Source organism: Schistocerca nitens, chromosome 5 (genome assembly GCF_023898315.1).
Source record: "Schistocerca nitens isolate TAMUIC-IGC-003100 chromosome 5, iqSchNite1.1, whole genome shotgun sequence".
NCBI classification, from domain to species: domain Eukaryota; kingdom Metazoa; phylum Arthropoda; class Insecta; order Orthoptera; family Acrididae; genus Schistocerca; species Schistocerca nitens.
The window spans coordinates 429,653,885-429,670,053 of NC_064618.1; the positions used below are offsets into that span (position 1 = coordinate 429,653,885).

The window sequence follows — 16,169 nt, forward strand, 5'->3', positions numbered from 1 at the left end:
AATCCCTGTATGCTCACAGCAGAACTGTTTCCAATATTACTTACAGAAAACCACTGTTCAGATTTTCTATCGAGTAAGCAACATTGATGGATTTGAAATAATTCAGTTCCTTACACTTTATTCGAATAACAGCATGTACACATTCAATGTCCATTGGTAATCTGCTTATTTTATAATAATATACTTGAGAAATATTTCAGATCAATGCATAAGTTCTCTGCTGGTTCTTCTTAATATCATATTAGAAAGGAACCTGATCATTTTATATTCTGTTTTATTAATACTATTTCATTCAGAAACATACAATATTTCAACAAGTTCTGTTAAAAGTAATATTAAAATATATTTTGCTCTATACATCTTCAAATGGAGAGCAGCCATAACGGCACAAACCGATATGAAAATTACTGCCAATATCACAGTCATGTAAAGAAAAAGAAATATAGAGAACCAAATGACACACAGTGATTACAATACATAATAATGTTATATTCGTATCCCAAATACCTCTACGTGAATGTCCCAAAAGCTAAAGTGCTGGTATGCACTCTGAGAATTTCTTAATCTCTGATATTTATACTTGATTCGAAATGGTTTTCGTCTTTCCTTTCAGACTTTGAATGTGGAGTATAAACCTGTGCAGACGTGAAATATTTAAGAAACATTGTTCCATTTTGTTAATCTTTCATAGAATACTCTTAGCTATAGAAAACATTCATACAAAAATAGTTTCATGTGTTATGTCATATACATTCTAGAACCGAGTTTGTTGTCTACTTTCTACACGTTTAGTTTCGTGGTGTCTATTCCTTCAGTTCCTTTTTAATTGCATTGTCACTTATGGCACACATAGTGCATACGAATCATAGGTAGATAATTTCTTTCACTCTTACATATACCCTATCAAACCCTGTGCTTCCTGTAACGTTATCCTATTCCACACATACGTCCACAAACAAATTGTAGCCAGTGCTCTACCACTAAAGATTTGCTCCTAATGGAGCAATTAAAGAATAAAGAGAATTTCAAAGCAATTTGAGCACGGAGACAGCTGTTCTAAGGAAAACTCAAAACTCCTGTACATCCAATAGCATATTGTAATATCACCTGGATCCTAGGTTTGAAAAAAGTCTCATTTCGTATCAGTTTTATGCCTTTCTATATCGCTAGCTCGTTTCCAGAGCGACAACATTATTTCGACAAATGGTGGCTTAAAAGCAGAAAAAAAGGAAACCTTATTGGAAATAGTGAACCTATCTCTGAGTGCACACAAGTAACAGAAATGCATCAAAGATTGGAATAAATTGCACTCTACCTAAAATTATAAATTCGTTTTTACGAAATCAATCATTTTCTATATTAACGTGAATACCTCGCAAAAGAAGTAAGTTGGTTACCGTATTTATTGGTGTTCTTCCTAGAAAGGAGAGACGTACATGTACATCAGTAGTAAGTTTTCTTAATACTTAACGTCGTTCAAAAGTAGACTATGAGCTATTCCAGAATATAATTGTAAACCTGGTACATGTAGGATCATACACATATTACGTGTATAAACAAAAATTGTAAATGTAGTGAAATGTATAACTGACGTTTTGCGGAACGACAGATTGAATGAAACTGTGAAAGATCCCTGCTTCTAAACGTTTCCAAAGCTTGATTATTTGAGAAAACGGTAATAAGTTAGAAATAACAATAAAGCGATCATGATTGGTAATATATGCCATGCTGGAATAAATCAAAAATAAGGAAATCCATTTCTTTGACTAGCGTGTTGTAACAATTACTCTAAAGTTTCGTACAGCGCAGGTGGGAGTTGTTTTATATCGCTAGTGGCGCAGCGACTGAACCTGGTCGGAGCTTTTTAATTTAATCATCAAGACGTTACCGCATTTCAAATGCAAGCTAAAGGGACAGCATCATTTCTAAATGCACACACTGTGCATACGAATCATACGTTGATTATCTCTTTCAATCTTACAAATTCACTATAAAACCCTGAAAACAGTCTCCTAGTAAATTTTTTATTAACAAAACACGGATGAAGTAGGGACAAAAGCGTAGCTTAGGTTTCATGAAAGGAAAATGAACACAACTTTACCCTGCTTCACACGCATCTAAGTATTTTACGGTTAGGAATTCGTTACCGGAAGAAAAATAACAGCAAAAATCTCTATGAAACACCACAGAGGTCTTATTCAGAACTGTTTTGTGCACGTATTAAAGTACAGACGGTGTACAGAATACGAAGTCGTCTTTACAAGTGACACAAATGGGTTGCTACAAGGAATTCCTCGACCATCTCTCATGACTGACACGGGCTACTAACATTTCTTATTTAATGCATTCTGAGTGCCCCATCAAATGAACAGTTTAAGCAACTGCGCAGGCTCTTGTTGACTGCTTCCACAGCATTTTCATACTCAGTTCATATTGTATCTTATTAGGTAAGTACACTAATCAATCAGATAGAATTAAATAATACCGCGTATTGTTAGATTCGTAACTGACTGGTTTCATTCTTCGACATTATTTTGGAGAATGAGTGAGGACGAGGAAGTACCTCAGCAAGACTTAGTTTAGCGTAACAATTTACTTTCACATAAACGGCTGTGAACCGAGTATTTCATGCCCACCATTAGCTCCTGTCTGTTTCCTTTAGGAAGACAAATATTCAAGATGTGAGTGCCACGTGGTAGCGCACGTAGCAAAAGGAAAAGAGTGTACAAAGAGCACGCGAAGGCTACAGGTGCGACCTGACTAGATAGAGACAGAAGTCTCCGGAGGAAACGGTCGCTTGGAGTTGTCCCTTTGGCAACGAAGCGGCACGCTAGCGCGCAGCCAGCGAACGACGCGTCGGCGAATTGCGCCTAGACGCAGCTCTCCTGCGGAGACACGACGAGCGGCGTGCGCACCGTGACGATCTCGCGCGGCGGCGGCGGAGGCGGCGGCGGCGGCGTCGACGTCGGCATGGATGTGGCTGCGGCGCGCTGCGAGTGGTCGATCTGCGCGTACACGGTGGGCGGGTCGCGGCGCCGGCTGCGGGGCGCCGAGCCGGAACCACCTGCTGCGGCGTCCGGGCCGCCGCCGCTGACGCTGCGGGGTAGGCTGAGCTCCGCGTACGTCACGTCGGCGCTCGCTGGCCGCACCTGCGCAGACACGCCGGCTACATTGCGGTTATACAAAACAGGCAGGTACAGCGTGTCCGGGATAGAAACATACAAAGAGGTTTTTATATACAGAGGGGTCCAACAAAATTTATCCACTGTTTAAAAGTCCATAACTTGCAAATTATTTGACACAGTTGTCTCATTTTTGGTGAACGTGTAGCTGCCGACTTGGAACAGGAGAGGCATCACAGGACATTTTAATTTCCAGTGTCTATACTTTTACAAATAAAGTCATAAAACTTTCTCAGCATCACCTGGTAGGATTCAGGATTCACACTCATTTCAGTGGAAATTCGAAAATATAAAAAAACTATTTTTTTTACATGTGAAATTTCACAATTCTTTCACTTACTTATGGCTGCATTTGTCGCTATAGGTACACTTTTCTTCATAAGTTAGAGAGATTCTTCTATGAATGAAACTCTAGAATTTATTTAATTTATAAAAAACCGAATGAGCTGTTATATTTTAAACTTCATGTTTAGAAAAAACACAAATTTTGTAGTTATACCTCAATTTTTACCATAGTTTTTAATAGATGTGGAAAATTCTACAGTTTCATACACCTTTAATTATGGTTTGTATGCTGTGCAAAATTCATCGAAGAATCTGTCTTACTTATGAAGAAAAGTGTACCTATAGCATCAAATGCTGCCATTAGTAAGTGGAAAAAATGATGAAATTTCACATGTAAAGAAAATTATGTCGTTACGTTTTCGAACTTCCAATGCTATGAGTGTGTATTCTGAATCCTTCCTGGTCATGCTGGCAAAGTTTTATGAATTTACTTGTAAAAGTATAGACAATGGAAATTAAAATGTCCTGTGGTGCCCCTCGTGCTCCAAGTCGGCCCGTTTGACGTCCTACCTCCAATCAAGATAGTACGTGTTCGAGATGGTCACCAGTAACATCCACACGCAAACGATGCCGTCGAACTACAGGACGAACTACTGACTGCAACGTGTTCATTTGGATATTTGCACATGAATGTACGATGGATTCTCGAAGTTCATCCAGTGTGCGTGGCTTTTGTCGATAAACGACGTTCTTTAGTGTTCCCCACAGGTAAAAGTCCAGAGGAGTTAGGTCTGGGGAACGTGGTTGATACTCCACAGCACCTGTACGGCCTATCCAACTTCCTGATAGATTTTCGTCGAGATACGCCCTAACACGATTTTGGAAGTGGGCTGGGGCACCATCTTGTTGAAAGTAAACTCTTCCGTCCCCATGCAAGTCTCGGATGGAAGGTAAAATGGATGTCTGAAGCTTCTGAAGGTACGCCTCACTGGTAACTGCGCCGTCAAAGAAGAATGGCCCAATCAAGTCCCGATAAGACAATCCACACCACACATTTACTCGTGGCAAATTCACGGCTTTGTCTATATGGACGTTCGGATTTTCAGGGGCCCAGTAGGTGCAATTGTGGCGATTTACTGTACCACTGAGTTTGAACTGTGTCTCATCAGACCACGCAATCATCTCTACAAACTCTTTCTTCATCGTTGCGCACCATGTTAGTAAACCACTCGCAGTACGGTACTCCATTCTACTATCTTTGTCGTCCTCGTTCATTGCGTGGGATTTAGCACTCCCACTTTGCTGTCTTCAAAATTCGACGAACACTTGAGCGACTCACTCCAGTTTCATGGGCACACTGTCTCACAGACTTCTGTGGTGAGCGAGTGAATTGTTGTAACACACGACGGGAGTTAGCTGGACTTGTTACTGTTACAGGTCGTCCAGATCGTTTTTTGCGTACATCTTTAACAAAGCCTTCGGCTTCAAATTTGTCTCGAATGCGACGAATCATTAAACGTGTTGGTGGCTCTGTATGATACTCATTTCGCCATTGCCGTTGAACCTCATTAATGTTTTCGTACTTAAAATACCACTTTAAAACTGAGTTCCTTTCATCGAATGTAAGCATTGCGCCACCCATGTTTACCCGAATAACTAGGTGCAACTGAGAACGAAACACTAACTATCTGGCAACTGTCATCTGACAAAACAAAACAACGGATTACAACGCTTGTGTGGCGATTGCCGGAACTATAAAATATTACACTACCTAAGATGAGACAACTCCGTCAATTAGTTTGCCAGTTATGGACTTTTAAGCAGTGGATGCTTATTTTTGGACCCCTCTGTATTTCGGAACCTATTAAGATTTATGACTTTACGAAGTCTGCTTAAAAATTCCGGAACATTCGCAATTTTGCGCCAGTGGCGTATTGGAGCGAAATGTGGTTTCCATCCGTGCACACGCCTGTGTTTAATGTGTAATTGCCAGAAGTTCCATTGTTGTTTATGTGTTAGATATTGTTCAGTGCAGTATTGAGTAGAATGTTGTGCCGCACAGCTGCGATTTTCGAAGTGGCAGAGTTAGAAGAGCAACGAGTCTGTATTAAGTTGGAGAGACACACCAAATGATGCAGGGAGCGTACGGTGGTGAGTGCTTAAGTCGTACCGATGTTACAAATGGTTCACAAGGATTCAAAATGGCCGGATGGAAGTTAAAGATTTCTCTTTTTAAGACGCCCTTCGACGTCTACGGACGACACTCGAGTCAAGGACGTCAGCGAAACTGTGCGTGCCAATCGAAGACTGATTGTCCGATAGAATGCAGAAGGCCGTAACATTTCAGTAGGAGCACATCACAAAATCGTGTTTCCGCCAAGTTGTTTCCACAGATAATGAGTGAAGACCAGGACGACCTTTCTCTGCCTCGAAATCTTTGAAAAGCTTTTGGATAGCGAAAATGAGAAAGAGACGTTCCTTAAGGGGAAACGGAAGGGAAGTAGGCTTCAAAAATTCGATTTTTAGATTTTAGCACATTTGAATTGCCTGGTCTTTCCTGTGGGAAACAGTTTTAGTTTTATATAAATAAGACAATTTTTTCGTAAGGTATGACGGTTTTCCTGATGATCTGTGCAACCTGGCCTTCCTTTTTACGCCATGCAGAGATAATGGACAGCGTTGTTTTGCACCTTGTATATTATTTCACGCTTCTATTGTTTTATCGCTTCAGTGTTTCCTACCCTCTATCTATTATCGTGTGTCTTATTATTTTCGAGCGTTAATGTTTGTACTTAGTGAAGTTTGTTTTGAGTGAAGTACGTGTTGATTTGTATTTTCTTTGGTTCCACGTGTTTTCATAAAAATACCTTTAATAAAGAAATTCTTGCCTAAATTAAAATTCAGAGGAAATAAATACGTAAATGAGGTTAGTGGTTCAAAGGACCCAAGAATGTTAGACATAAAGAAAGTCAGCACATCAAGAAAGAAGTGCTGTGTCTTCAAGGCATTTCCTCCCAGTCAGCTTGTGGAGATGAAATTTCGTTGGAAATATTATGGTGTACCTTAGCATGCTCTGTGATTTCATTTCCAAAAATACTGTGTGCAGAATATGTGGTGGTGACGTACCTTTTGGTGAGAATCAGCGTCTTCGTAAAGGGTTTGTGTCAAACCTGACACTGAGTTGTACAAAAGGTGGTGCAGTTGCTACAACAATGATATCAAAATGGCAAATAACAATTTATATGAGAACAACATAAGGCTAGTTTATGGTCTCAGATCTATTGGTAAAGCGATGAAGATAGGCATTCCATATCCTCCTGCAAAATTTATGACTTACAATAATGTTATTGGTACTGCTGTTGCTGAAGTTTGTAACATCTCAATGAAGGAAGCAGCTGAAGAAGCACTCAAAGAAAGTGATGACAGTGAAAGTAGTGATATCTGTGAATGTTTTGATGGCAGCTGGCAGAAACGTGGACACACTTCACTAAATGGTGTCGTGACAGCTTCATCATTTGATACCAGCAAGGTAATTGATGTAGAGATTCTAAGTATGTACTGTAAAACTTGTGGCAGTCGAACTGAGACAGAGCATGAACGTAACTGTCAGATGAATTATACTGGTCCAAGTGGTGGGATGGAAGTAGCAGGAGTTCTCAGGATTTTTAATCGTTCAGTGGCAAATAGAGGTGTCAGATACATACCGTATTTACGGGACAGTGACAGCAAGGCTTATGGCCGGATATGTGCATAACAACCCTATGGTTCTAATGTCACAATTTCGAAATTGGAGTGCATTGGGCATGTCCAGAAGAGAATGGGGTCCAGGTTGAGAAGATTATTGAAAGAAAAGTAAAAAATAGTATTGAAAGATGGTAAGAAGAGAGGTGGTAAAGGTCGCCTGACAAATGTTGAAATAGATTGATTACAGAATTATTATAGCTTGGCCATAAGAAGAAATATAGAGAACTTAGAAAGCATGAAAAATGCTGAATGGTCTATCTTTTTGCATAAACTTTCCACAAATAAATCCGCTGCAGGGTCTTTGCCCGAATGATCCTGATACTTGGTGCAAGTACAGGAGAAGTGCCAGATATAACCACAAACATTCTTTACCTGCATCAGTAAGAGAGAATCTGCAAAGCAAATATTGCTAATTTAAAATGCACAAAAGAAGCCTGACAGAAAAGAAGAGGGACCAAGAGAAGAAAAGGAGATCAGTATGATTCAGATGATGCTCAGTATGGTGGAGGAAAATATTAGTGGTAGGTAATTCTCGTCAATAACTATACCTGAATTGCAATATTAAACTTTTCTCAAAACTACATTTTTTACTTTCACGTACCATTATTTGAAAAACTAATGGAGTTAGAACCATGAAATTACGTCAATTTGTACTGCAGATAGTAGTAAGTTATTACAAGTAAATTGAGAAACACCAAACATTTAGAAACAGTTTTATAATAATTAATGTACAAAAAAAGTTAAATTTTACTAGTGAAAGCATAATTTTTTTTCTTCAAAACCATAAGGAGTATTATGTTCACTGTACTTGTAAATTGAGGCATATATATATATATATATATATATATATATATATATATATATATATATATATATATATATATATATATATGCAGTAAAATTTTCGTTGTTTTATCACTTATAGTTCTTTTGAAAAGTGCACCTATTCAAAGGGTAAAATAGCATTGGCAGAATGCGGATGGAAATTGCCTTCTGTCTCCCCTAAGAGAATTACAACTGGTGATGAGACGTTGGTCTACGGATATGATTTCAAGACCAAGGTCCAATCTTCACCATCGGTCGGGGAAGGATGTCCAAGACGAAAAATGGCTCACCAAGTAAGGTCAAATTTCAAAGCCACGCTGGTAGTTTAAGTTGATATTGAAGCATTAGTTCATCATGAATTAGTGCCACTGGGACAGACTGTTGTCGATGGTACTATCGGTACGTGTTGCGACACCTATGAGATAATGTGAGAGGGAAACGGCCCGAAATGTGGCGAGTCAATGCGTAGCTCTTGCATCACGATAACGCACCCACACCTTCATGCCTGTTGCTGTGTGACTGTTGCACAAAAAGCGAAATCACTGTGCTGCTATCATCCTCTGTACTTTCCAGACCTGGCCGTTGTGAACTTTTCTTTTTAATTTCCTAGGTTGAAAACTCCGCTGAAAGGACGAAGATAAGCAACGACTGACAAGATAAAAGAAAATTCTCAGACCCCACTTCGCGCGATCCAGAAATAGGCGTAGGAAGACTGCTTCCGGAAGTGAATACGACATTGAGGGTGTTGTATCAGTTGTGGAGGAGAATATTTCGATGGAAACCACGCACAATAAGTAAAAGGTAAGCATAGAAAAATTTTGTGGAAAAAGTTACGGAATTATCTGAACAGGCCTCGTATTTGTCCAACATTGTACACAGGAGCTCAAACTTCTTGATTCATTTTGTTACAGTTCAGTATGGGTACCGTTTCTAGCTATACGGTCACCGATACGGTAGTCCTCTCATTGCCACCTTGCCACATCTTCATGAGCATGACGAGTATTATGGCATCAATTGCAGCGTAGACCCTTTGTCTCAGACCTACCCGATCTCGAACCTTTTGCTTCCGTGGTAGCAGTTGCTTTTCTTCGCCTTCGTAATGGTCACCAGTTTTGATGTTGAGTACGTTATTAATGTTATTTCTGTTACTCCCTGGCACTATCGTTTCTCTTCGGTTTACGCTCAATCCGTATACTCTTCTCATTAGATTGTTCGCTTCATTCAACGTGTTCAGGGCTCTTCACCACTTTTACTTAATGCAACGAAGTCCTTTCCCCATGAATATGAATCGCACTCTAGAACAGTTAATTTCAGTCATTCCTAAATCGATGTACAGACTTAGCAGTAGGGACTAAAACATAAAACTCCTTCCTCACAATCTTTCTAATTCCAACACTTTGTTCTTGGTCTTCTATTGTTATAATTTCTTCTTGGCTCTTATAGATGATTTATATTACATATTTTACACATGTTAGTGGGCGATGTTTGTTTATGTATATTTTCTGTGAAAACCAAAGTCGCTTCACTTTAATTCCAGTTACTAGTTTCGGCAGAATCCTGGTGTCATCTTCAGATTGGCATTACACTTTGCATATATGTTCACATACATGTGTTGTCGATATGTTCAGAACAAAGCGTAAATGCACGAAAAAGTGTAAGCGATCTTGGTTTTCACAAAATACATACATGATTTATATTATCCGTCGTTCCTATAGCTCACATGTATCATTTCCGCAGAGCTCACACCTATTTTTCTGAGGGTTTCGAATATGTGGCAAAAATTTACATCGTCGAAAGCTTTTTCTAGGTCGACAGATCCAATGAGAGGCGTTGATATTTCTTCAGTTTTTCTTCCAATATGAACCACATAATTAGAACTGCCTCTCCGGTGCTTTATCTCTCCTAGAGGCAAACTGTTTCCTTAAATATCTACAATCAGAGAACCATGGATACTATATCGTGTAAAAGTGGCACACAGCCGTGGCCAGAAGATAGACAAGAAAAATTAAACAACAGAGCTGGTAAGATTTTCTGAGTGAAATAAAGCACAACTTACGTGGGAACATAGTGAAATGATTCGTGGTATACGTGGGCAACAAACTGAAGCCTATAAGATGCTGAAAAAACTTAATACAGACGAATGAGATATGGTTCAGAGTAACTCAATTTAAGAAAATGAGTGGCAGGATTAATTTTAAAGTGGCGGTGGTGGTGGTGGTGGTTAGTGGTTAACGTCCCGTCGACAACGAGGTCATTAGAGACGGAGCGCAAGCTCGGGTTAGGGAAGGTTTGGGAAGGAAATCGGCCGTGCCCTTTCAAAGGAACCATCCCGGCATTTGCCTGAAACGATTTAGGGAAATCACGGAAAACCTAAATCAGGATGGCCGGAGACGGGATTGAACCGTCATCCTCCCGAATGCGAGTCCAGTGTGCTAACCACTGCGCCACCTCGCTCGGTTTTAAAGTGGCGGGTGAGCTTATATCGGCCGAAGAATAAAAGGCCATGTTACAGATATCCTCAAACTGAATTTATCCAGGGAAAGACAATCTTAACGTGGAAATATTTAAATTTGCCTCAGACTCATTGCCCTTAAAAATCTAAAAATTTGTTAAAACTCGTTGAAAATACAGCAACAGGCCATAGGATCGGCCAACTCTTGTCGTTAGAGCGTTGCCTTAAATAGGGACACAATATCTGACAAATATCAAAGTTTTTGAAATATGTATACAAGATGTATGAGAAGCTAATAAGAAACAGACTATAGGTACTTTCAGAAACGTTTCTCACGGAAGAACGGAATGAATTTCGGAAGGGAAGACCTCACATAGGCAGTGTTTCTCTTGTCTGCCAAATTATTGAAAAAGGCAGCCGTGTGGAGTGGCTGCGTGGTTTGAGGCGCCTTGTTACGGACTGCACGGCCCCTCACGTTGGAGGTTCGAGTCTTCCCTCGGGTATGGGTGTGTGTGTTGTTCTTAGCATAAGTTAGGTTAAGTAGTGTGTAAGTCTAGGGATAGATGAGCTTAGCAGTTTGGTCCCTTAGGTATTCACACACATATGAAGAAATGAAAGAGACAGAGAATGCAATTATCCCACATACACAGTCATTATGACTATGACAAAGCTTTTGATGTAGTTGAAGGAGTTACATAAGGGGAAATTAAAGAAAGAGATGGTGTACCTCAACGTATAATAAGTGTAATTCCAAGTATGTGTATACCCAGCAAAATCACTGTACAAAAAGAAAGCCCATATGCGAGAACTATCTCTCACCGAGTGAGGCAAGAGTCTGTTTTATCAGCTACGTTATTTAATTTATACGTAGACGACGTCATAATGACACAGCAGAATAAAGTAGGCACCATTGTAAGCTTATTATCAAGTTACAAATACACTCCTGTTTTGCCAATGATCAAATAATCTTATCGGAATCAGAAGTTACATTACAGAGAACAATTTCGTCCTTACACAAGGTAACCAATCACTGTAATATTACAACATCTAAGGATAAAGCTAACATAATGGCATGCCCTGCAAGGAGCATTAAAGAGCAAAAGTAATAATTGATAATTAACGTCTAGATTAAACAAGTACTTCTAAATATAAGGGTTGTGGAAACTCATTATATACCATGATCAACAATACAAGCTGCAAAAATTCCAGCAGTTGGATACTATAAGTCACATTCTGCTCAAAACAGTCAGGAAAGAGACACGTCTAAACCTTTAAAACATATTGGCAGCACCAGTTCTAATATATAGCCCAGAGACTTGGACTCTTACCGCGAGTAAAAAGTGGAAAATCCAAGCGCAGGGACGAGACAGCTAAGAACTTAACCTGTTTACAAACTCATAGATCGAATAAAAAAATCCTATTACAAATGAACCGGGAGTCAAAAGCATACTTCAGAAAATAAAGGAGTACAGAAAGAAATAGGCTGAAACTTTTCACAGGATGTCAGATGCACTAATAAGTAAATCAATTTACAGATATACAACTCAATGGAAAAGGAAAGCTGGGCGTCGTAAGAAGGGATGGACAGATCAGCTACAATCTAATTAAACAGTAACGGGCAACCATGCCTGAACCAAAACTGAATACGATGCCGATGAAAGATGGTGTAATTAGTTACGTCAGAAATTCTATCAGTGAGTTGATACTCGATTAAGGAGAACGGTAAGTACAGTAATCATGAAAAAAGTCATCCACATACAGCTTGATGGAATCAGAGATCGAAAATCAGCTTCACTTCGGTGTTCGTTCCACAAATCAAAAAGAGCGATAATTTCCAGCTTCTCACTTTCAATTAAACAGCTCAGAGTACCGGCATATTAATTGACTCCAAATTGATTCACTGCAGAAGGCTTTCGATAAAACTCAACACAGTTGTCTGACGGTCCAGATACTTTGTCACTGTGTTGAGGAGCTTCTAACAGAGTCCAGCAAGTTGTTCTTGAAAGAGAGAAATCCTTAGTTGTTTAAGGCAACCCGGAACCTAAAAATGATGAAATTTTGGGTTTTCTGTTTATTGTGAAATAAAATACTACAGAACTTCCTCTTTAAAATGACATATTAAGCTTACCTCTAGCTCAACTCCAAGTATTGAAAATATTATTTTCAGTAATGTGCTGTAGAGGGCATGTCGCGACATTGAATTTCCATGGATACATGTTCATTGAAAACATCGTTTTTCAAAACTGACGGTCTTTACAAAGACTTTATATTATGTGGGCAACTCGATTTGATAGGCAATTGTTTTGTCTGTGTGTTGTAGTCTTTGGATACTGTTATTTATATTGAGCATTTGGTGGTTATTGCACGATTTGTGTTGTATTTCTATTGCATAACTGGAACCTATCAAATATGCCTCGATTTAGTAACAGAGTTTACAAGAGGAAGAAGCCTCCTCCGAGGTACACTAGTGAAACTGTGACAATTTCCCCGACCTTGGGAAATGATTGTGAAAATAGTGAGATTAATCATGAAGTGACATCTACTCCTGTCTCTAGCACAAGCAAGAAGTTGCATGGATCAACTGAAAAATACTGCAGTTTATTGGAGAAGTGTAGTGAGGATAAAAGGTGATTGAGAGTTCAGTACTGTGTAAGGAATGTTGCAAATTGAGTATGTCAGTAAATGTCAAGCGACAAATAGGACTTGCAGCAGAAATATGTCTCCATTGTCATTACAGTGTTTCATTTTGGAACTCAGAATCAGTCGAAATAGGCCAAGGTGAAACTGATAATGAGAAAATCAAGTACTATGGTGTAAAATAGTAGATGTGTTTATGCTCTAAGGTCAATCGGTAAGGGATAATCTGCTGGTCAAATGTTTTGTGGTGTAATGAATCTACCACCACCACCATCGAAATGCTCAAAATATAACTCGGTTGTTGGATCCTGTGTTGAAGATATTGCCCAAGAATCCATGAAAGAATCAGTGGAGGAGGCTGTTGCGGTGAATGAAGAAATTCCAGATGTTCAGAATCCTCGGGACCTGACGGTCGCGCTAGATGGTACGTGGCAGAAGCGCGGGCACACTTCACATTATGGGGTAATAACGGCAACAAATGCTGATACTACAAAAGTTATAGATGTTGTAATTAAATCCAAGCACTATAGGCGTCCTAAAAGAGTGAAGGATGAGCATGCAGAAAACTGTCGAAGGAATTACAGTGGGTCTAGTGGGGCCATGGAAGTTTCCGGTGTGAAAGACATTTTCAGTCGCTCTCTTCTGTGGTACAAGGTCAGATACCTACAGTTCCTGGGTGATGGTGATTCGAAGTCTTTTGCTGCTGTATCTGAGCCGAAACCTTATGGAAATGATGTTACCATTACTAAACAGGAGTGCATAGGTCACGTTCAGAAACGTATGGGAACAAGTCTGCGTCCACTGAAGAACACAATGAAAGGCCAAGTACTCAGTCATGGGAAACCTTTGGGTGGAGCTAAATGATCGACAGACGAGGTAATCAACAGATTGCAGAGAGAATATGGACTGGCAATAAGACAAAATATTCAAAGTGTTGATGCAGTGGAAAAGGCTGTAATGACACTTTACTACCATGCCTTATCGCCTGACGAGGAACCACTACATGGACTATGCCCACAGGGACCCAATTCCTGGTGCAAGTACAACAAATATCAGGGACCTGAACGTCTATACAAGCATCATCACAGTCTACCAGAAACTGTCATGGAGGCTATAAAACCAATTTTCAGAGATCTTTCTGCAACTGAACGTTTCAAGACATGTCTCCATAGACGTACACAAAATCAAAATGAGAGTGTGAATAACGTAATTTGGACCATAATCCAAAAAAAAATGTGCTTGTGGAAATTCATACACTTCATTTTGGAGTATATGATGCCATTGCTACGTACAACAAAGGTAACATTATAAAGTGCAACGTGCTGCAGAATTTGGATGTGATGCCCGGAAAGTACATGGTGAGTGCAATGATGTCGATAGACAATGAGAGGAAACGGGGTGCTGAACGGAAAGAAAAGCAGTGTGAGAGGCAAGTCAGACAAAGAATGAAAGGTGTGAAAAGAAGGCTATATGGGGAGATGTCTAGTGACAGTGAAAACCACTCTTATGGCTTTGGACTCCACTAAAATGTTAGTGAAACTTTGAAACTCGTTTTCCACAAGTTCACTTTTTTGCCATATAAGGAAAATTTTCTGCTAAACTATTAGAGAGAAAGACTTAAAATTATCAAGGAATGTAAACAGTGCCAATATACACCTTGTATCATAGCCTTTTTGTGATACATAATTGATAACAGATTTTATTTCAAAGATACTATGCCAAAAATATGTCAATTATTTTCAGTAACAAAATAATTAATATCTTCCCAAAAAACACCAATAAATTAAAATCCATACGGTACATGGTATTAAATATATGTAATATTATACTGTAAAAGTTTCATCATTCTGGTGTTAATAGTTCATAAGAAAATGTTCCTTACATTTAACATTGGAGGCATAGGACTTTCCGGGTCCCCTTAAAGTATCCCTCGTCTACTATAGGTCAGTTACTGTTTACAGTATACACACATTCTTACCAATTAATGTTGGAAACTCCATGAGGCTTTTCAAGGATTATGGTGTTGTGCATATCTGAATCTTTACGCTAGAAGTGTACTTATTGCGATGACGTAGACGGTAAGGTTCATCATTTAAATACATAATTGACGAGAAATCATTGGAGTAGTTACAACCACTAAACATCAAGTGGTACACGTGTGAAGCGATTTAAAGTTGAACGAACAGATAATGTTAGTAGGAAATGCAGAGATCCATTAGAAGAATCCTCATTATGTCCACTCAGGTAGAGGAAGCTTCTAAACCCTCGGTTAATCTATAACTGAATATTCCTCCACCGTCTGGGACCCTTACTTACCACGTTTTACTAGTGGAAAACAGAAAATACATAGATCACTTACTTATTATTGTAGTAAGTGTTAAAGCGCCACGGAGATACTCACTCAGTTCCAATGGCAGACACAACAAGAAGGTGCTGTTCTTCACGGTGACGTTTTATGGTAAAATTGCGAGAAATTGCTTAACATTTAACGAACATATTGTTTTATCCTTCGTAAAATGTACGATTATTTCTTGAATATACCATGAATGTAAAATTAAAGTGTTCGGTGGCACACTGAGGCTCAACAGCTGTTATTGCCATGCACTGTTCGCGAGTGGAACAGGATATCGCTTACGTGACAGTGCTACATGAAACGCCCTCCAACACACACCGTAAAGTGGCTTGCACAGGAATGATGTAGACGTAGAATTTTATTTTATTTACTAAACGCAGATACTGGAAATCAGCTTCTTCAGTTATCACAATGATACTGACAACGCTGTGTTGCAGGGCCATAAGCAATAAGAGTAATCGGATCGTGCTCTCCAACATAAAGCAACTGATTTCTGAACTGAGGGCCCATTATTCCAGCTACTGCTCTTTTGTAATGGGTACATATTCTGTTACGTTGGTGTATCATATCGTAGCTCCCATTCTCCACTCTCCAATTATCAATTATCCTACTATGTGTATCTCACAGAAAGACCGTGGAGGCACAAACGAGAGAGATTTGAGCCCACATTGAGGCTCAACAGCAACCGTTC

At 39.4% G+C, this 16,169-nt stretch overlaps 1 protein-coding gene across 1 annotated transcript in view; it reads right to left on the reverse strand.

Moving 5' to 3' along the window:
- Window positions 1-275: 275 nt before the first annotated feature.
- The window catches only part of LOC126260507 (nephrin-like), an 871,736-nt gene continuing 855,842 nt past the window's right edge, over window positions 276-16,169 (reverse strand). The window contains exon 15 of the mRNA XM_049957838.1: window positions 276-3,149. Coding sequence (XP_049813795.1) covers window positions 2,871-3,149 — 279 coding nt within the window. The 3' untranslated portion in view covers window positions 276-2,870. The remainder of the gene's footprint in view (window positions 3,150-16,169) is intronic.